Genomic DNA, 22,231 nt, shown 5'->3' with positions numbered 1-22,231 from the left:
ATATATTGTGTTTTTTTTCTACTTTATTTATACGATTTCTATTCGTGGATTGAATTGATAAGCACTATCTTCAACGTTCTTAATTTATTTAAACACCAAATACTACACTAAATTATAATACTTAACTTATCACTAACACTTAAATAACTTGAATAATTTATTTAAATTCTTTCTATTTCGGTTTGTTCACTAATTATTATAAACTAAACTAAACTGTGATACATAGATTCCTTAGATATATATATTCCAAAAAATTCTAGAAAATAAAGAAACAATAACAAGAATAAATAAATAAACCTTCCCAGAAATTAGCTAAAAGAAACAATGTGAATAAACTGCTTGTTATAATAAAAACTTATATAAAACAAACATCAAACGGGTTCCGGGTATTTCCAAAGTACATTAAAGGCGCCGCGCTATCGCCGAATTTTAGAATTCCGCTACAATCGGACATGACCGGCTCTAGGATCCATATAGCAGACTTGTTCGTAACAATATTAATAAACTAAAAGAGTTATGGAAACAATTATTCTTCGATAATATTTTTCATATGTTACTATAATGATTTTCTGATTTTTTTAATAATTACCTTATTTTGTTAAAATTATCTTAAATATTATTGATTTTTGTCATTTTTTTGCATTCTTTTGGTGGTGTTCTCCTCGTTATTTTGAATCTTCCAATGCTTTTGTATCTATATGTTATTCGGAGAGAATTGTCGCAGAATATATAGATTTACAACAATATTTTCATAAGTCCCTTTATCCTGAGATATTTTTAGAAAATACAACTTGGAGAAACAAGGGATTTTCACTTCAATGGAATCGTCAAAGATGGTTAATCTCAAATCCGTTTAAAGCAAATTCAATTTTAAACGTCTTTGTAGTCTAATCAATAAATATTCCTTTTGGCACACTTTTATTTAAAAAACCTAACATAGGTAAATCTCTTTAAAAGCTACCCTATCTCATCAATATTTAACGTTCAAACAAAAATATTAAATTATAATTAAACCCTATACAAGAATTTCCGAACCGGTAAAAGGTACAAAAAATCCTGCTCCTTAAAAACATTCCAGTTCGTTATTGAACGAAAGTTTTAGCGACCACACTCTAGGCAGTATAATTTCCGGGCCTCTCTTTCGACTAAGAAGGGTGGATTCTAAACGCCCGGGGGCTCTTTCTTTTTGATTATTTCCCTAAGCACTCCGACGCTTTTCTAACGACTGATGAAGTTACTGATAAATTAGAGTAGGTCAATAGGGATTTGATGGATGTATAAAAATAGAGAGGATCCTTTGGTTGAGATTACTTGACAAAAAAGTGGATAATAAAAACAACGACGATATAATCCAATATGAAGTGTATCGAAACATTTTCCAAAATACTATGAAGAATGGAATTGTTTCATAAAAATATTTATTGTGTTTTTTTCTTTAGGAGATTTCATGAAAACCAGAATGCCAGAATCGTCAGCCTTTTACGTGTCTAGTATCCCTCTTATGTTTTACAGAGTACTACACTTTAAATCTGTTTATTAGCCAAGTTATGACCACTAAAAATAACCTTATAGCTATCGCGTAATCCCAATAAGCTTCTATGGATTAGCAGCCTTGCTAAAACACTAAGCATCTTCTTTCTGATGGTCTAGCTGTTTATCCGGCCTCATATATCAATCGCAGTCTTTTCTGATGTAGTTGATTACTTTAGCTGATGATTCCCAGTTATTTCAATTTTCTACTAGCGGTATTGTCAATGAAACCTAATATTTTCTTCTGAACCAACTGTCAGTAGTTTTGCTGGGCTTTAACGTATCGTGTGATGATGACCACTTTCCTCTCGACGACCTGATGACGGTAATCTCCGCGCTGCTGTGAACACCATGGCCCTCGCCCCTTTGGGGCCCGAGTAGGCGTTGTATGCAAACAGTACCTAGCACCTGGGCACCTAGTTAAATAGTAGTAGAATTTACAATAATGTACGAAACTTTGACATTGTCATTCTGCAATAAATGGTAGGCCGGGCCCTGTAACCAAAGTTGCACCAACCCGTCACTTGAGGAGGCCATGGTGAACATATAGAGTATGATTGAGATAACGGTAGATCTGATGAGGTTAAGCTTGCTCTTCAGCTTTAGTCCACTAGTTGGTCGACGTGATGTTCAAATGTAAGTCCTTGATCTAGGATAACTCCTAAGTATAAATTGGCCATTCAAATGATTTCTCCTCCTGTTACGTTCAAATTATTTTTGCGTTTTTTCCTGTTCTTCTTGAGTTTCCTCAACATTGAGACTCATCTATCAGTAATCAATTTGACCCATAGTTTGATCAACTCAAAAGTGATACTTTTTCTGTCTATATAATGCGATGTTGCCTCTAAGTTTATTGATGATAAATGTATATTGTCAACTAGATGTTTTTGTTGTGTTAAAAATACATACTTTAGTTTGAGTGGTAAACGAACTTCTTAACGCAAAAAAATGTCTCAGTATTAATGGAGAGTGTAGAAAAAACAATAAAACTAGGTCCGATCATTAATTCCTTACCAAATATAATGTCAAAAAATTGATTTCTATGTCGTTGTTGGTACATTCTGTAGAGGTTAATGTCATCCGAGTGACAGTAACTGGTAAACTTCACAATATGTGATATTATCGTACATATGTTCATCAGAATTTGTTCAAATCTATACCTTCGGAATAAATTTTAGTGATGACCCTTGCAGCAATAACCAAGGATGTCAGATTTTATAGATGGCCCAATATTAATTACATAGGAATATATGAAACGCCTCTAGACAGTAAGTCAATAAAAAGTATTTCATGGTCTTGCGATGGGAGAAAAGTGGTAGCCGTAAAAAGCAAAGGCGGTCCAGTGATTATACAAGTGCCTAATAAGGATCAACAAATTGAAATAGTTGATTGTGCTTATGTGAACCATGTTTCCATTGGTGTTTTTTCGAATATAAATCCTGATGTGGTAGCTTATGGAACTGATGAAGGATACGTTTTGATTTACAATATAAAACATACCCGCCACCCTCAAGAATGTTTGAGCCTTTCGGGACAAATTCAAAATTTGGGCTTTTCTGCTGACGATCAACTTTTAGCGGTGGATAATGCTTCCAATTCAATTGTCTTATATAATTCTAATTATAAACCGTGTGCAAGCTTTTTTATTCCGAATAATACTTCTTTTTCAAATGTGATATTTAGTAAATACTCCACAAACTTACTGGCCGCAACGTACAAAGATTCCATCGTGTCTTTATGGAACACGGAAACCATTGATAGTTTATTCACCAGTGAACAACATTCGTCAAAGATAACCGATATTGCTTTTTTTGAAAACGGGCTATCTTCTGTGGGTACGGACGGTAAATTCATTAGCTACGACTTGAGATCCTATAAAGCCAATTGTTGTGTATTAGATTGTCCTTTATCCAGTTTAGCATATCTGAATGGAACATACGAAATTGCTGTGAGTACATTTTCAGGACAAATCAGAAGCTACGACGCAAGAAATATGAAATCTCCTTTGAAAACACTGGTAGCTATCGCTAATAATGGTATTAAGAAAATTGCTTTCCCTTTCTATTCAAATGTATGTTTTCCTCAAGTCAGAAAAAAATACTTGGATGATTTTTCTGCTTCCGGTGATTTTAGTATAGCGTCTGGTTCTTCTCCTTGTCGTCAACACGTAAGCGGCGAAGAAAAAACATTATATAAGATCGAAGGTGATTCATCCGACATATTCGAAACTATAACTTCTAACCAACCATGTATGAATCTTGAAGAAATAAACAAACTCGTAGAAGAGAGATTGAACGAAGCGACTAAGGAATTCGAGGAAAAATTGATTCAAACTTTCTATAAATTGAGAATTGGCACAAGTAAAAAGTTTATTACTTTGGAAGAGAGAATTTTACAAAACTGGAATAATTTCGTGGATTATTTAAAATTGTCTGGAGAAAAAGAAGCGCCTTGTACAAGTGCAGTAGGTATGCGTAAAAGTTGTTATGACGAGAAAAATACAGAAGAAGATTCTGAAATGACGAATAATGATAAAGTTTAGTTATTTTCAAGAAATAAATTCGTTTTTTAGCAATGATTGAAGAAGTTTCATCATTTTAGACAGTTTCAGTACAAAAAAATTAAATAATGGAATAATTAATGGATTTGATTTTGTGCAAAAATTATACTTTATCATAAGCTGTAGAGATTTCGATAATAAAATTATTGCATTTCGATTTAGCTAAATGTTTATGTCGGCAATCTCATAAAGCAAAAGATACAATCAGTTGATTGTACTTATGGTTCCTGTGTTTTCCATTTTGTGGTCTGTCTGAGTCTGAATTTAATGGAAATTTCAATACGATGTAACCACTAAATCAACAGTTTACATATTCCCGTTATACATAAATACGTATGCTGTTGCATATTGATCCATCCTGATGATTTGAAGCAGAAGAAAATTCCTATAAACAGCCATTTTTTATTATGAATAAAACTGCCTTTATTGAAAGTATATTTATTGTTCAAATGTCTCTAATGCGAAATATTTTAAACAAGTGTTTCGCAAAAGTAAATTATTAGTAATTTTCTTTGTAACATACTAACTTCTTAACGAAATCGGAGGGGTGTAACCTAATCGAGATAATTACAAAATCTGTACTAAAAATCTTCACCAAAAATCTAAGATACAAGTTTAAATAATAAAATAAATGCTGAATTTACAATTGATTATTTTATAAAAGTCCAACAGTTTCCAGGTCAGTAACTCGAATTAAACGATTTGATGATAATGATTTAATACAATCTTAATAAACTCAACTACTAGATATAGTTTTCTATCGATCAATAGTGAGAAGTAATTTCTTATTGAATCCAAAAAATCTCGTTCAATGAATCAGCTTATACATATCTACGTCTAAAAATACTATATCTTGACCTTCCAGTAGAAAGATCATGTCCTTGTATCAACGAAAATTGATACAAATACAAATTACATTTTTTTAACACAAAATTAAGAAAAAGCAGCGTTCTCATTCATTCATTCAAAGTTATAAGAGCTAATTTGATAATGAAAGTATTGATAAACAATTTTTAACATCAAGGTCATAATCTTCGAAACTATAGTATTTTTTAATATATATAAAAAATATTATACTTTGAAAAAACTCAACAAATGAAATGTACGCAAATATTTAAGCTTCCAGTTTAAAACGTACCACAAATTAAAATGATATACACATACCAAATTTGTTTCTTTGGAGTCTACGAGTTTGTTTTGAATTTCTTTAATTAATGCTTTAAACATTAACAATAAAATCTGGAACAACGAGGAAACCTTCGAAGAAACCCCAGTATTCAGTTCAGGTGCATACCTTTGTTAAAAATCAAAAAATAAATCCGGGAACATCCATAATGAGATGAGGTACAAAACATTTGAAATATCAACTCAAAAATCAACGTTTTCAATAAATTGTTAACAAAATATCAACATTATTAACCAAAAAGACTCAAGTGCAGAAATTACCGAGACGTATTAAATTTTTAATGTTTTCTAAAATCGGGTTTGAGGTTTTCAAAAAGAAATGCCTCTACATATTTCAAATCTCAGATTGTACAACCCTGCTATTGCAATTAGCTGTTCGAAAGCTTAAAGTTTTGTAAGCTCCATCCAGGTATTCAAAAGTATCAAGGAACGAGCTTCTTTAGGAATTATCGCACAAATTTATAAAGGAAGAAAAACCTTATGAAGAAAATATACAACGTAAACAAAAAGAAAACGAGACAACATTTTAAATTGAAAACATGACATACTGAACACACTGTTGACAGTACCATTTCACAAACACTCAATAATCAAGATATCGTCTGTAGATACTGAAGGTAAACTGAGTTTTCTTTATACCTCTCGTCCCTAAAAGAGCTGTCTAACATAATACCGCCTAGTGTAGTTTTTGCAAGACAGGCAGACGATTGATTTGTTTTTTGTTTTGTTAAATTAGTAACTGTCGCTTGCGGTTTCTTCTGTTAATATAAATGAAACATTTCCTCGTAAAAACATTCATTATCCAGTCTGGTCCTAAATAGTCGAAAATTCGTTGCTCCTATTTTCATTTAATTGTAAATTGTGTTCAAATCATATCCCAAAAATTCTTTAAAACATGGTAATTTGTTCTACTTTCTGTAACAAATAATTTGACAGATTCGCAACCTAGTTATTGATCATTTTGTAAGATTTTTAGAATATATTTTTAGGGCAGAAGCATAAAGTTGAACAACCGAAGCGCATTTTCAATTGAGATAATTTTGCCAACAACCGTAACTATTTATAGAACTGCACATCGGTCTTAAGATATTTTTATCTACTAAACGCTCATAATACTTTAATTGATCGAATGCATGTTTCTGTTCCGTAGATTAAATCAACAAAAACTAAAAAGGCCGACCGCATTATCTTATGTTTCATTAATTTTTTTTATTATTATATTTTGTGGATGATCGCGAACTAATAAAAGAGTCCAATTCAAAAAATACTTAACAACATTAATTCATCATTATGAAAGTTGATCGACTCAGTAATTTATCACAAACTGTTAGATCAGGGACATTTGAGAATAAATTGTTTATTTGGTTAATAAAATGGTTGCTTCAAAAGTAAAAGATTATAAAATACAAAATGAAGGCGTATGGGTAATTTCGGAATGACGGTCTTAATCCCAAAGGACATTTGGGCGCAAGCAACTTGGTTCAGAAACAGGTCAGAGATTAGATTTACACGAGGATGGTCCCAGAAGTACTAGGCGGCTAAATCTGCCAAATAGGTAGCATGAGGTGGCAATTCAAACTTTAATTCATTAATTATGATCATTGCAATAACTGGTGTGTGAGCTGGTGCATTATCCTATGAAACAATACCTTTTTCTAAGCCAAATGTGGCCGTTTTTGCTTGATTTCTTCGCTCAAAGTTTCCAATAAGTCCAACGTTAATATTTTTCCTTTTTCAAGAGAGTCAATGGAAATTAATCCCACGCGTATCTCAAAAAATCGAGACCATGACCTTGCCTGCAGAAAGAACGATCTTTGGAGCCGGTTCTCCCTTTTCAGTCCATTGTTTTGACTGTTCTTTGGTTTCGGGTATGAAGTGATGGTCACAAGTTTCATCCATGGTTTCATCCATGTCTGCCCAATAATTTACTGTTGTTAGTTCAGCTTTTATATTGGTTGGGCTAACGACTTTCAAATAAAAGTATTGTATCACATAACGATGACCAATTTTTTTATGTTTACAAATTCACTGCGAACGTTCACTATTAATGGCTGCCAAACAAATACTAAACAACAAGGTGTCTTCAAACTTGAAACATATGTTGTATACATTGTTTTCTTTCTAATATAGTGGTATTTTTCAAGCAACTACCGCCATCTCTAGGTTATGCTTACTAGGTATTCGAATATTAAACAAAAAATAAATGGCCGAGTTTCTAAATTTCAATCACTTTAATTACAGTTTTTTGTAGTGATGTTTATGTCTCGGGGCATACTTCTTTCACTCATCATCAGAAGTTCTATCTTAATCTCTGAGAAGCCGGCTTATATGAATTTTTTTCTCTAGATATCCCTACCTAATGACTATAGATGGCTAATAACAAACAAATACCCTTCTCGGCTTTATCTTCTAAGGGCTCATTCATATTTGATTGACACTCATATCATAATTATTCCACGTGTGTATTAAGTGTGGATAAAACTTTAATTAATGCTTCTAAATGTTCTCGATTTTAGGTCTCTTCTGTTTTTGAAAGATTGACAAAAATTATTAGAAAAAACTTATTTTAAAACTAAAGAGACGTAAAATCGAGAACATTTAGAAGCATTAATACATCAAAAGGTCTAAGAAATAAGGAATTGAAGAAATTTAAAACGTTAATCACGAATATAATAAGTATTATCTTCTAGTTAGGGTACATATTTGATAAATATCTTTTTTTTTTAATTTTTATCAGTTCACAAATGTATTTACAGTCCCAGAGACATTTTTATGCTACCACATCAAACTTTACGTAATGGTTCGTGATTCAACAAAATAAACTAGGATTTTTGTAATTCATCTCTACAATGTCAACAAATCTACACACAAAATTTTCTCTTGTTTACATCATTGTTTGCGGAAACGAAAAATCCCCTCATAGTCGAGTTTATTTAGTCCGATGTAAATACATTCGTTGGGTGTTGGTTTGTTTGCGTTTCAACGATAACGCAAATCCATATGAGGAAAATATGATTCGATTTGATAACGGTCAAGTGCTCGGACAACATGGAAAATTTTCCATCGATTTTATTCACTTCAATACGGATGAATATCGTTAGTTTTTCGATGCTGTTTATTTAAAGTAAATTAAAATGTTTCGGTTACTCGATAGCATATGGAAACTGCTCGATTCCTTCGAGACAAAGAATTTAAGAGCTAGGCTTGAAGGCATCAATGTAGAGAAGGCAAGACAATAAGGAAATATGTAAATGTCATAAAAATCCTGATATTATTAAATTTATTAAACTGGATGACAGTATAACGATCCAAAACCCATTAAAAAAATTGTTTCTGTCAAATCCTAAACAACAAAGATGAAGAAAGTGACTGAAATCCTTATTGATTTAGCAGTTTTAAAATTTGAGTATCGGGGAATTCTCGCCACCTAGAGAATTCCTTCTTTTTAGAGGATAACCGTAGTTCAGCTCGAGTTGGCGTGCTGTTTATGATGATGCGATATCAGCGTGGTTTTGTCATGATCTTGTTAATATTGAAATCTATCTAATCAATCTGAATACTGGACAGTATTCTGAAAAAATATAAGAATCAAAAGACTTACGTCACTTTTTTCAAAGCGTGTTTCTTATTAGTTTTATTCCGTAACACAGAGTTAGCTTCTGAAACTGTAATTCAAAACAGTGAAAATCAAAATAAGTAGATTCACTTATTATAGCGCCACATCTCAAAAACCTTGTATATTTCGAGACAGTTTGGCTATACTTCGTTCATAAATTGCATATGAACACTTCCAGTCTACTAGTATATTAGAATCGAGATTAATCAGGTTCAAAATGGCATTTTGAAACGAAAAGTTTACCGTTGCCTCAAACTACGATCAACTGAGTAAAATAGCTTAAAAACTCGCTGAAATAGGGGCAAATTAATCCTCCATAGGATCTGAACTCATTTTTGGTGTCAGCTACAGAGTAATGGAGAAAACTCTGGAAAAGAAGGTAGGATAAAGGTAAATCTACAGGGTTTGAGGTGGGCCAAAAAAACTTCTGGGAAACTATAACAATATTTGAATAATAACAGGAGTCTACTGCCACCTGAAGATGTTTAGATTCTGTTACGTAGAGGACAAAACTACTATCTACATTCTCTCGAAGTGTGAGACTACGGAATTAGAGGGCATTACACCTGGTAGTGTATGCAAGAAGATCTCCAGTGATACAGCAAGGAAAGAGGACACAATATATCCTTTAAACTACATATAATATCAATTTTTTCGACACTTATCATATTCTTATCTTTCAAATTAATTGATTTTAGCTTATTTTTTTAAATTGATTAGAACGGATAATTATGTCATGCCCTTTATGTTATCTTTCAACTAACTTCATGTCATACATGGTTTGTTATATTGGCTTTAAAGTCCTGCCCCAAAGTAAATTTTCTATTTTCACCTAAGATTTACTATATACACACTATCTCAGAAACTTTGTTTGGAAAGTGAGCTATAACAATATGACGGCCCTGACGTCAAGCTCAGATTGTCTATTGGGAGGTTACTGATGCTTGGGGTTTAGTTATTGGTAATAAACCTTGAATCAAAATGTTCAATAAGAAATATTAAACATCTTGAAAGAATCTATTATATAACTGAATAAATATCATGAAAGAATAAACACAATATTCTATGTATCAGATTTTTGTTGGAATTTCGACCGAAAATGGAAGGCAATGTTCAGAAACTGTGATCAAAATATCGTTCTGGATCAACAATCAGATGACAGATGATCTGTATTACCTAACATAGTTTCTGAAAAAGCATTTATTGATATGTTCAGAAACAGTGTTATTGGATTTTTTTAATTGCAATTTTTATCTCGAAAATAGAGTTTAAAAATTTTATGTTAAGAATAACGGAAATGTTGGTAAAAGAAAAGTTTCAGTGAATTTTTAGTGGCGATCTTAAATTAATGAAAAAAACGATCTATTCTTATGAAATAAATTCTACCGGAAAACATTATTTCCTTCCGCATCCAATCAATCGTATTCTAATATGTACAAAAAATATACCTTAGCACCATTTGCTAGGATGATTTATTAACGCTACTCCGCAATTTAGTATGACAGCTGAAATTTCCACGAAGGAATAAATGACACAACGATAACCTCCTTTTGCACAAAAAAATCTCAATACTTTTCTCCTTGTATATACTAAAAGAAGGTGATGTTAATGGTGCTTGAATATTGCCTAATGGCGGAAAGCGGGGTTTGATGAAAATTCAGGATTTTCGGCTCTAAGTAACAATAAATTATTTTGAATTTCTTCGTTGCTGAAGTAGCGCGGTAAAGCGTACCATCGACATTTTTCCGGAATATTACGTTTTCTGCTAGATAAGAACTGAACTTCAGTTTATACCTTCAACCGTTTAGGCACACAGAGACGTACTATGTAGAAGTAAATGATTCACCCTTCTATATCATACTTTTAAAGCAACAAAGCATCAACTTTTGACATGTAATTTCTTTTGAATAATCTGTTGTTTACTTATTTTATTTATTATTAAGTTTTTATTAATAGTAATAAGCATTTGATGGCAGCTATTAAAACACGATGTGTGTCAAATGTGTTAAAGATAGATATAACCTTGGAAAAACAGGAAGTACTGTCCTGACTTCAGTTGAGTCCTATGTAAAGAAGGGACATATTAATTGATATACAAACTCTAATTCATTTAACTCTCAAGTGGTGAATTAACCTGTCGGTTGTACGGAAAACTTTTTGCTGGCCATACAAAGACAAAAGCAAAATAGTATGTTATCTTCTAGCTATATGCTAGATGTGAAATATGAAGGAAAAAATTGTGAAACTTTGAAATTTAAGACGTTTTTTTATGGTAAAACACATATCGCATAAGAAACTGCTGACTGCAAAAACCATGACCTCGACCAATGGTTAAAGGGCTAGTGCTGGCACACTTTTTGCCAGTGTATGTCAGATTATTACATTATTTTATCATGAAAAAGGGGAAAATGAATTTTGCTGTTTGTCTATTTTTATGAATAGTGTCAGTGTAACTTTCCTTCCCTAATCTGAAAAAATTATTTTATGAAAACTTACCCTAACAAAAGTTGTAGGTATATACTGTATGTATTGATATTCGTGTACAAAAATTAGAAATTTTGAAAAAGTGCCTAAAAAACTTGTTTAACTCTGAACTTTCCGTTTGCCGTTGTCATTGACTTTTGCTGTTACAAAATTAAAAACATTGAAATGCATAAGACCATTCACAGTTGCCGTTTGACATCGCCGTTTGCTGATCGAACTGCCGTTGTTGATATCAACATAAACGAATCTTTTCCCGTCTGCCGTTCGTAGTAACTAATATAGTCGATAAATACCGGATTACAAACAAAAACACAAAAATATTGTTCCGTCAAGTTCACGAAAAGGGCCCATAAGTCGGAATTCTAAAATTCGGCGAAGGTGGCAACCTTTAATGTACAATTAAAATACCTGGAATTATAAAATTGGGCCGACGCGCTGGCTTCTTATATAACTTTTTATTTCAAGTGTTATGGCATAATTAGTAATGGAAGATTTCGAGGAAACTGTCCTTAGCAAACTTGATATACATATTCCATTATTTTTGGAGATATGTAGATGTTTGCATTACTTCCGTACCAAAGAATCAAATTGAAAACATAAATAAAAAAATCAATTCTTAGGATAAAAAATAATAAAATCAATTTTCTTGATGACACATTATATAAAATTAACAATAACATAAAAACAGAATGGTGTACGAAACCAAATTGGTCCTCAAAATATTTAAACTTCAATTCATGTCATCCTATGACACAAAAAAGATAAGTGATAATAAGTTTGGCTGATAGATAGATCCTGAATTTAGATGCTTAGCTATTCAAAAAGCAAAAACTGTATTGAAAGAAAATAATTATCCAGAAAAAATGATAAACAACATATTCAAGAAAAGGATAAACAGTCACTACAATCAATTAAAAAACAAAAAAATAATGAAACATTAAAACATACAACATTTTTCCTCGTCATATGTACAAGGACTTTTCCAACAACTATCAAATTATTTTAAAAAATATGATATTAGTATGAATTATAGAGGACATAAAACGTTATCCAAATATTTCACTAAATTGAAATCTAAAACACAAGTGCCTTGTACTAATTTTGATGCTGTCTACATAGGGCAGACCTCTCAATATTTAGAAAATAGACAAAAAGGTCATCAATATAAATGAAAAAGTAAAACTGCGTTAACAATCCAGGAAATATCAAAAAAAACATAAATGCAATTATAAAGATTCAAAAATTCTAATCTAATACACGAAAAACAGAATTTTTTGAAATGATTCACAATCATAAAAACGTAAAATATAAATGATTTGAAAGACATAAATAACTTAAGTGAAATTTATAGCTCTAATTAATTTTTTTATTAGAACATTTTCTATTTTGATTTTATTCTTATTTTGATGTCTATGATTATTAAAAAAAATAATTCTACAACAGAAGAGACCTAAAACCAAAACCAAAAACATTTAGATGCATTAATATATCAAAAGGTCTAAGAAATAAGAAATTTATAACTGTTTATTATAGCAGGCGGTTTATTCACATTGTTTCTTTTGAATAATTTCTATTTATCTAGCCTATTTATTTGTTTTGTTTCTTCATTTTCTAGAAGTTTGTGTGGCGCAGTTTAGTTCAGTTTATAATAAATAGTCGTAGTGAACAGGACGAATTAGCAAAGTAATCGAAGAATTTGAATAAATTATTCAAGTTAGTTGAGTGATGGTGAAAAGTGAATTATATAAAACAGTTAAGTTTAGAGTAAGGTACAAATTAAGAACGTAAGAGACAGTTTCTATTAATTCATTATTAATAATTAATTGATAGAAATTCTACAAATAAATAAGAAAAACATTACATTGGTGCCAGGCGTGGAGTTTTGTAGATAAATAGTCATATAAACATGGCCATAAGACTAAGTGATCTGAACGTGGAGGAACTGAAAGCCGAACTGGAGTCGGAACAGTCCAGTAAGAAGAGCGGATCAGTAGAAAGACTCAAAGTAGCTTTAGTAAGTGACGGTTTTCATCCAGATACATATCTATTTAAAACCGAGTCTTCCACCTTGATCTTGTTAATTTTTATTAGAAGATATATCGAAATTTTATCATTAAAAACCGATATTACCGCCTTTGCCGAATTTGAGAATTGCGTAAATGTCGGGCAGGGCCGGTTTAAGAGCCCATTTCGCGAACTTGTTCGTATCAATATCACGGAAATAAAAAAATATCATTTTTAGATTAACTTTGGCAAATTCAAGTTTATGAATTGGGTGTAGAATTTTCTACGAACCTCAAACGGCTAACATCACCCGCGAACCGCAACGGCAATCGGAAAATCAAGTTTATGAATCGGCCTTTATATTTGAATAAACTCACAAAGTTTTGACATTTATGTTCGTTGTTTACGTGACAAAACAAAATTCGTTGTCGACCTCTCGCCAAGAAAGACCCTTATCTCTCTAAATATTAACACTTGTTTAAATAAAGAAGATAAACGGCTGAAATAGGTTGTGAGAAAAAAGAGTATAATCAATTAATGAACTAAATTCCAAATATATCAACGTTCATTCACCTTTATTTTCTATTAAGCACCTAACTGAATAGACGCAAAACAGTGACTCTTGCGAAGAAACCAACCTACATCAAGTTTGTTGGTTAATATCCTCTTGGTGTACAGAAAAACGGTTTTAGACGTTATTGTTCGGAAAGTGACTGTGCCAAAATTCGTCGTTCCTCTCATTTAATAACCTGCTGGCACGTCACCATATCGATTTTCTGAAATATCTGCATTTCTCCCTTAGTCATTGGCGTGCAATACGATCTGAATATAAAGATACTAATTAGCAAGTTCTTATAATTTACATTAGAAACATTTTATTTCAATTACAACATTATTATAATAGATTCTAATATTTTTATCCCCTTGTAGGTAAATTGGATTCATTTTTACGACTTTTGGACCTCGTTCTCAATCATATCTATTTCTAGTTTGGTTCCACTTACGTCTAGTTTTCCTTTTGAACCAAGACAAAGTGTCTTTTATTTTTTAGGTGCTTGATGCCTACTTTTGGACCTCGTTCTGTGTTCTCGCGGTCAAATATGTCTTCAGCTGATTGTGCATCACTTCCAACCCATCTTCTTCACCTGTTCGTAGTTGTACGAAAATTTCTGTCACCTTTCATAAGGAATAATCGCGAGATTATGATTTGATCTTATTTAGTAGTTACTAATTTTATTCTCTTTCAGATCTATTTCTAGTTTGGTTCCACTTACGTCTAGTTCTCCTTTTCTTCCAAGACAAGGTGTCTTATTTTTTTTAGGTGTTTGAAACCAACTGCTCTTCTGCTTATATGAAGAGCATCTTCTCGTTCTGATTGCTCTATCTCTTCTGTAAACTTTATAGCTCCATCAGTTAGCTGCTCTTTTGTTCTTAACGGCATATTTAAGATATTTTTTATCATATGAGTATTAAAATTGAAATCTATGTTATACTTTGACAGATGACACCAGGAATTAACATTATAATCATCGTGTGAAAGTGTTCTAGATATAACTCTTCCGTCAAATCGCTCTCTTTAGAGACAAGTATACGTAGAGGAATTTGACCAATTGTGCACTTTAGATAGATTTCTAATTATATATCAATTTGTTCTTTGTAGTACTGCTTTATGATGTCAATCTAAATTGAAAATGTAGCCACTTGTGAGGCAAATCTGTGAGGTTTATGGGCAAAATGCCTCAATGATTCAATGATTAGAAGATTAGGCACGATTAGGAACGATGTGAACTCCCTTCTTTGGTTACTGATGATCTGGTTCATGCTATTGAAGAGAAACTCAAGCATAACCATAAATTTACAATTAGTGCTTATCACTTATTCTCGAGTTACTAAAAAACTTGGATTTTGAAAAGTTTGCTAACGTAAGACACCTCAGAGACTACATGGCAATCAATGTTATAGAGGTAGATTCTTTTCTCGGAGAAAGTTAATCATAAGTAAACATTGACATTTCGAAAACTCATGTGCATTGTTTTTTTGGAATAGAAAAGGCATTTTGCTAAATGATTTCTCACAAAGAGGTCACGTGTTTACTACAAGACCATTACTACCAAAAGTTGTTGTTTTTTCCTCGATAATTCCCGATCTCACACTGCGAACGTGACAAAGAAACTCCTACAGGAATTTGATCATTCTCCTTCTAGGCGGAACCTCGCTCCAGCGAATTCCATGTCTCTACATACCTAAAAGCTTTAGTTGTTGTTAACACTTAAATGGTGATGAGCTGAAAAAACATGTCACCACGTGGTTGAAAACACAGGCGGCAACCACTTATGAAGATGGCTATAAAGCTTGTGCGTTTACAAACTTAATTTAACAGCTGTAGATATTGTTGTACAATAAATATTTTTTCTGTATCTATACACGAAATTAGAGTGTGTATTTACCCCGTATACTACTTATCCTACCTCCTGTTTTTATTTTTAACCGTTTTTTCATTTAATTCTTCCTAATTTTTTAAAAAATGATGTGTATTTACTCATATTAATAATTTCTCGAAATTTATCGGTCATCAAATATTTAAGTACGTTAGTTCATCTTCACATTCTTGTTATCTGAAACTGTTTAAATATGTATATCTTCGGTAAAACCATTATTTATCAATTTACATGGAATACTTTTTGTATATATGAACCAATAAATAAGATCTGGTATATTTTATTCAACAAACTGATGATTTATGAGTCGAACTTAGCTTTTATCAAAAAGTTTCCCAAACAATTTCTTCCTAATAGTTTAGAGAATAGCTTCGAAAATAATCAATGATTTTACAAGAAATTTGTGAAAGTGATTCCTTTCTGTAAATTTTCCTCGAATGCAACTTTATCAATCTGGAAACCAAGTCCAAAGTTCAAACATTGCGCAATTGAGAAAGCAGAACAACGATTTTCTTGTATTTCTTCACAACAATGTATGTGTACAAAACTTTAATTCTCAATATAACTTTTAAATATATTCAGCGATAAAAATTCATTTCGAGCTTCAATTGCAAGGGTTTTCAAGCTAACCGTGGAATTTCTCAACAATTTCTTGCTCTACTATATCACTTAACATTTTTACTTAACAGCAAAAAAATTCTGGCTACGGCTATACTGATTTGTTCATAGTAACAACAAGGGATGAGCTGTCAATTGTGTTTTCAGTTTATATGTAGCTTTAGGCTTTCCAAAAACTATACTTTCACTGAATATGGACGCCCATGAAATCATTCAACGATAAAAACCATCAACTGTCGATTCGGGAAATGCCATCGTAGAAATGTCTGAACTACTGAAATTCTCACAACTTGTTACGCCATTTTCGAATTCATAAGTAGAAAGGTGCCAATTTAACGGTGGGTGGTTCTGAAAGTTCGCCAGCTATATTGTTCGAAGTTGTTACAACTTTTGGAAGTTGTGTTACTATTTTCTGGAAAGTAATATCACAAATAACCGAATCTAATTTACCAAATTGTGCTGGGAATTTATTGAGACAAAATATTTAAAAATTTATAGCTCTGATAGCACAGTACAACAAAATGTAATATAAATCTACCTGCTGAATCAATTTTACTTGAGTTGTGTCTAAGTTTTAAAACTATTTGTTTGTTTTAAAAAAGTCGATTTTGTACATTTTTTTGCCAGTAAGATTATACAAACCAGAGTAGAGGTACATTCGCACTGTAGATTTTTAAACAACATCTGCTTCCTTTGTCAAGAACGACAAATAAAATGAAGGATTAGATATTAAAAAGAGTAACCAACTTTATTATTTGATGGGTCTCAACTAAAACAACTTGCTAAAGATCTACCATTCACCACATCTATGAACAGGACTGAATCTATAGCTTGGTGTTCATCTGTTCAAGATGCATAACATATTATGAGGTAACATAAAGCAGACATTTGTAACTTGAACATAAAAGCTCGAAAAATAGATAAATAAACAAAATCTGACACCCAGAAATTAATCACGAACAAGTGCTGTTAAAAAACAATTCCAAGAATGGTGCAAAGAACATCAACTTTCCTGGCTACACCATCAGTTCAAATACTATCTTCAATTTCTACTTCAATTCCCGTGGTACCTGCTCCTGGTCCTAATAACGTGAATAGCACTGACGTCAACATACAAATTTCTAAGGTACTAATGCTTCTGAAAACACATTACGATAACTGATATACATGTATTTTTGTGAATAATAAGTAAATGTTATTTTCTGTTGTTTATACCTAACTTGACTCTGATTAGCAAAGGTCAAAAATCAAATTTAGCGCGAATTTAGTATTTATCATAATTTTCAACTAAAATTTTATTGTTGGAGTAAGCAAATTAGTGCAGAGAACACGTTAGGAACAATCTCCAGGATTTAGAACACTATTTCTGCAATACTAATCTCAAAATTAAACAAAAATGGAATAGATATCAAGATATTCAATGAACATTATCCCACCAGCATCCCAAAAAGCCTGTTCTCCCTTTTCAGTCCATTGGTCTGATTTTTTTTGTTTCGGGTATGAAGTGATGGATTCACGTTCCATCCAACGTCTTCACGACGCTGTTTTTGTACCATTGTAACGTACCGCACTCTTTGAAACACCTACAATGTCTACTAGCTTGCGCACTTCCAGTCGAAGATCATCTAGTACCGCTTTGTGGAATTTCTTCAACATTTCTGGAGTCGTCACTTCGTTTTGTCGACCACTGGGATTCTGGTCTTCGCAAGTCGAACTGCCTCGTTCAAACTTGAAACATATGTTGTATAGATTGTCTACTTTCTAATACAGTGATATTTTTCAAGCAATTACCGCCATCTCTAAGTCAGGCCTGGTATTTCTGGGACCATATATGTGCGGTGCTAAGACTATTAACAGGAAAAACTATTTTACCGAGCATTCCTTTTATTCACAAAGTACTTTTTTACCTATATATATATGTATATATTATCTGTCTAAAATAATATATTCTTGTTTTCAAATACAAGTCGGTTAAAACAGTATAAAGCACCTCCATTTCCGCCTGTTATATATATACCAACAACAATAACGCCAAGACTGCGGCAAGAAAATGCGTCGTATATTCACTGTACATTCAAATGCTCACTTAAACAGTTTCCCTCGAGTACATTTAATTTATCTTACTTTTGTATTAAGAACGAGCTTTCTTCGAGAAAATAGCCGATTAGTAAGAGATTCATGCGTTATTTAAAAAACAGTTTCTGGGTCGATATTTCTTTTATTCAAAGTATGTTAAATACATTTTCTTTTCCCATTTTATTTTGTATTACATTAGTTGTTTACTTCCGATAGAAATTGAATCCTAGGTAATGGAAATGGATTGTTCCATACAATAGTTGAAAGAAAAACTAGTAAAAATAGAATTTCACGATTCGTTCAATTGAGAAACAAAAAAATAGAATTACATGTCTGTCGCGCGTTTCGATAACCAAGTTATCGTCTTCAGAGAGACTGAAGGTGAAGTGTATCATCAGTCACTACACCAGCACTTACGATTACAGTGTCTGACGCGCGTTTCGATAACCAAGTTATCGTCTTCAGAGACTAAAGATAAACTGTCTGAAGACGATGACTTGGCGTCGGATGGTTTATCACCAACGTTCCAAAAATTTCAACTTCGATAGGCTGTAGTGTCAATTTTAGCGAAAAAAAATAGTTTCCTTAAACTAATTCTTGATGAATGATGAATGAATTTCTTTGGGTATTCACACAAATTAACCATTGCACTTCCCTTCCATCTTCTTTTTCTTGATCTTCTCGAGTTGATGTGAATTGAAATTAACAGTTGTTTCGTCATTGATGGAAGGAGTTTTTTTTTTCATTTCAATACCAGCAGCACAAACAAAAGGTACATGTTGGTGGAAAAGAGAAGCTTATTGTTTGTAGCGACATTTTGAATTACACCCATAATTGCTTTTCTGGTGCAAGTTGAAGTAGTTGATTCCAAAACATTCCTAATTAGCTTCTTATTGACTTTCAAGCTACACTTGACCCTAGATAATTTTGTTAATGTTCAAGGTCGAAAAAGAAGCAAATGAACGGCACTTTAAAGTGTCATTTGAAAAAAATTCAGATCTTATTCAAGGCTACATGGTCACATAAAATAGGACACTGTGGTTCTTTTCAGTACATATTCTCAAATTCATTTTCTTCAGGGAATCTTAAGGAGAAAAGTATAGGAAAAATGCGTCTAGGTATTCACATTCACGTGTAGAAGATGAGCTATTTTTATTACTGGTTCAAGACACAACTGAAATCTGGAGCAGCTTTTTGTAGCAACGCTTTTCGAAAACAGATAGGAATCTAAGACTCAATTTCCTAGACACAATCTTTCAAGCTCTGATATAGATACAATGTTTTTGTACTGGACCCATCGCCAAGTCAACAAGCTCTGGAGTAATTAAGAGCACTGATAATCATTTTTTAATACCTAGATGCCCTCATCAATTCCTGTATCTGATGGTTCCAACAAAAGTCCAAAAGACAGAAGATCTAAAGAAATCTTTCTGAAAAGGTGGATGGAAATCTCCGACATGTGGCAATTCAGAACCTTATTCGGAGTGCTATCCAAGATATTTGAAGATAGTCCAATTCGACTCAAAAGAAATCAGATTGATTACTAGCTATTGGTATATGACAAAGCACGTCAAAACGTTGAAAAGGTCTGTATTCTAAAAGAAAGGAAAGAGAGAGGAAAGCTATGTAGATACTATCCTGAAAGTACTCCATCCCATATAATGATGGTTAGCTTTTAAATGTAGCGATATGAACGCAGATTATATTGAACATCGTGTACTGTAACTACTCAAAGAATGGTTTATAAAATCCGCGCCTTTGTACTAAGACATAAAAGTATGCGAGAGGGTTAATAAAGTAATATCGACATGTTACATATGACATATACATTATTTAATGCTGATCAAAAGCTCGGAAATTCCATAACAACTTTTGTATATTGCCGTAGATGAGAAAACTCCTGCTATAAAAATAAAAAGAGATTGTGGATCTTTTAGATTATTTAGTTTTCTCGTCGGGTGCACAATTCATTCTACTTTCTTACAATACACCGGTAATGTATTTGATAAAAGTCTTGTACCCGACAAGGGTAACAATTGAGACGAAAAATTTACGGTCAGTCGTTGAAGTAAGGGCTTTTGTAAATTGTAGAGTCATAAATAAAGAACTTGACGTTATCACTAAAGTTCCTAAAGTATTAATTGAATTCTGTGGTTAAAAGGGTTTGTCTTTTGATAAATTCGTTAAATATTCTATGGAAACAATTATGATTACTCTTAGGTGAACTCTATAATGGAATACTTTGCAAAGTTTAACGGTTTCTCAAGAGAAAAAAAAATGGTGTACAAAAATAAGGACGAATTTGGATGTGTTTAAATGAAAATTCTTCTGCAAATAACAAATTTAGTTGGTTGAATAAAAATTATTTAAGTTAAAATTACTGAGTTCTATTACGATAAAGCCCACTTCAGATTAGGATAAAAACACTATAAACCATATCATGTTTCTATTTCACGTTTGAGAGAAGGATATTAATCTCTGAAACTGTTTGGAAGGAGATCGAACTGTCTTCCACAGAGATAGCAATTAATCTTATATTAGGATACCTTGAAAATATAGACAGGGATGTACCAGCCTATAAATACATATAAAATCATTTCTTCAGGAAATTTGACTTGATTAATATTCAACCAAATCGCTTGTATTTTCACCAACACTGTAAAGTTACTCGGGTGATGTAAATTTGGCCGAATTAATTTTAAATTCACTAGTACATTCGGCCAAAAAATGTCTTAAGTTAGGTTTCCGTTCGTAAAATAGATTGCTTGGTTTTTCGCTTTGTAATTAATTTGTCGCGTACTTTACAATGTTTACTTTCTAGTTAAAATTTCTTTTCTTTTCACTTTTGCTCTTGTATTTATATGAATTTGTTTTTTTTTAATATAGGCTTACTTATACTTATCTGACATTTGTATCATTTACGTATATAAATATGCATCCCAAATTTCTTGGGCCTATTCCCAACACCAAAAGGTTATGTTATTATCTGGTCGAATTCAATACAGCGTAAATAAATTTGGTGTAATTTCAATTTATAAAAAAACAATGATCTCAGAATTATTTTTGCTATTATCTTAAGTTTCTTCTTCTTTGCAAGCATCTACTCTCTTGGTAAATTCGTGAGAATAAAAAAAAAACAGGCTTTGTTTTATTTTTTTTTTTTCGAGTGCCTGCTGTTTTTGTTTTAACTTACCATTTTTGACATCACGTGATGATTTGAACTAAAGGTCATCAAATTTATTAAAATAATTTTTCTGCTTAATTTCAAGAATAGATTCTGCGCCAAAACAAAATATTCAATTTTGTAATAAAATATTTTCAAATAAAAATGACTAGTAACGCAAAGAGATGGCACTAAAATTACAGTATATTGAAAATAAATTATTATTAAAAAACTAAAAAATACTCCACTAGCAATAAGAAATGGAAAAATTAACATTAATATTATAAAACCGTAGAACCACACGGTATAAAAATTTGGATGCTTTGTATGATATTTTGAAACTAATTTTGCGTTTTGTTAACAATAGATCTGAATCTGATTCTCAGTCCGGAGACTGACCGAATGAGTTTTTCGATTACTGAAAATTAGTCCCTCAATAACATGACATTAATAACAGTTTTTGACGTTTGACGTATGACGTTTGACGTTTGACGTTTGACGTTTGACATGTGAAATGACGGGTGTAATTGCACTTTTTATGGGAAATTTTAAGTGCT

General features: G+C 32.0%; 2 protein-coding genes across 4 annotated transcripts in view; both read left to right on the top strand.

Moving 5' to 3' along the window:
• LOC130891122 (uncharacterized) overlaps window positions 1-22,231 on the top strand; it is a 137,558-nt gene that overhangs the window by 79,318 nt on the left and 36,009 nt on the right. The gene's annotated exons all lie outside the window — the stretch shown is intronic.
• LOC130891787 (protein NEDD1-like) lies at window positions 2,711-4,072 on the top strand. The gene has a single exon (XM_057796750.1). It carries the CDS (start codon window positions 2,711-2,713, stop codon window positions 4,070-4,072), a length of 1,362 nt encoding a protein of 453 aa, XP_057652733.1.

Source organism: Diorhabda carinulata, chromosome 3 (assembly GCF_026250575.1).
Source record: "Diorhabda carinulata isolate Delta chromosome 3, icDioCari1.1, whole genome shotgun sequence".
NCBI lineage: Eukaryota > Metazoa > Arthropoda > Insecta > Coleoptera > Chrysomelidae > Diorhabda > Diorhabda carinulata.
This window is presented reverse-complemented; position numbering and strand designations above follow the sequence as displayed.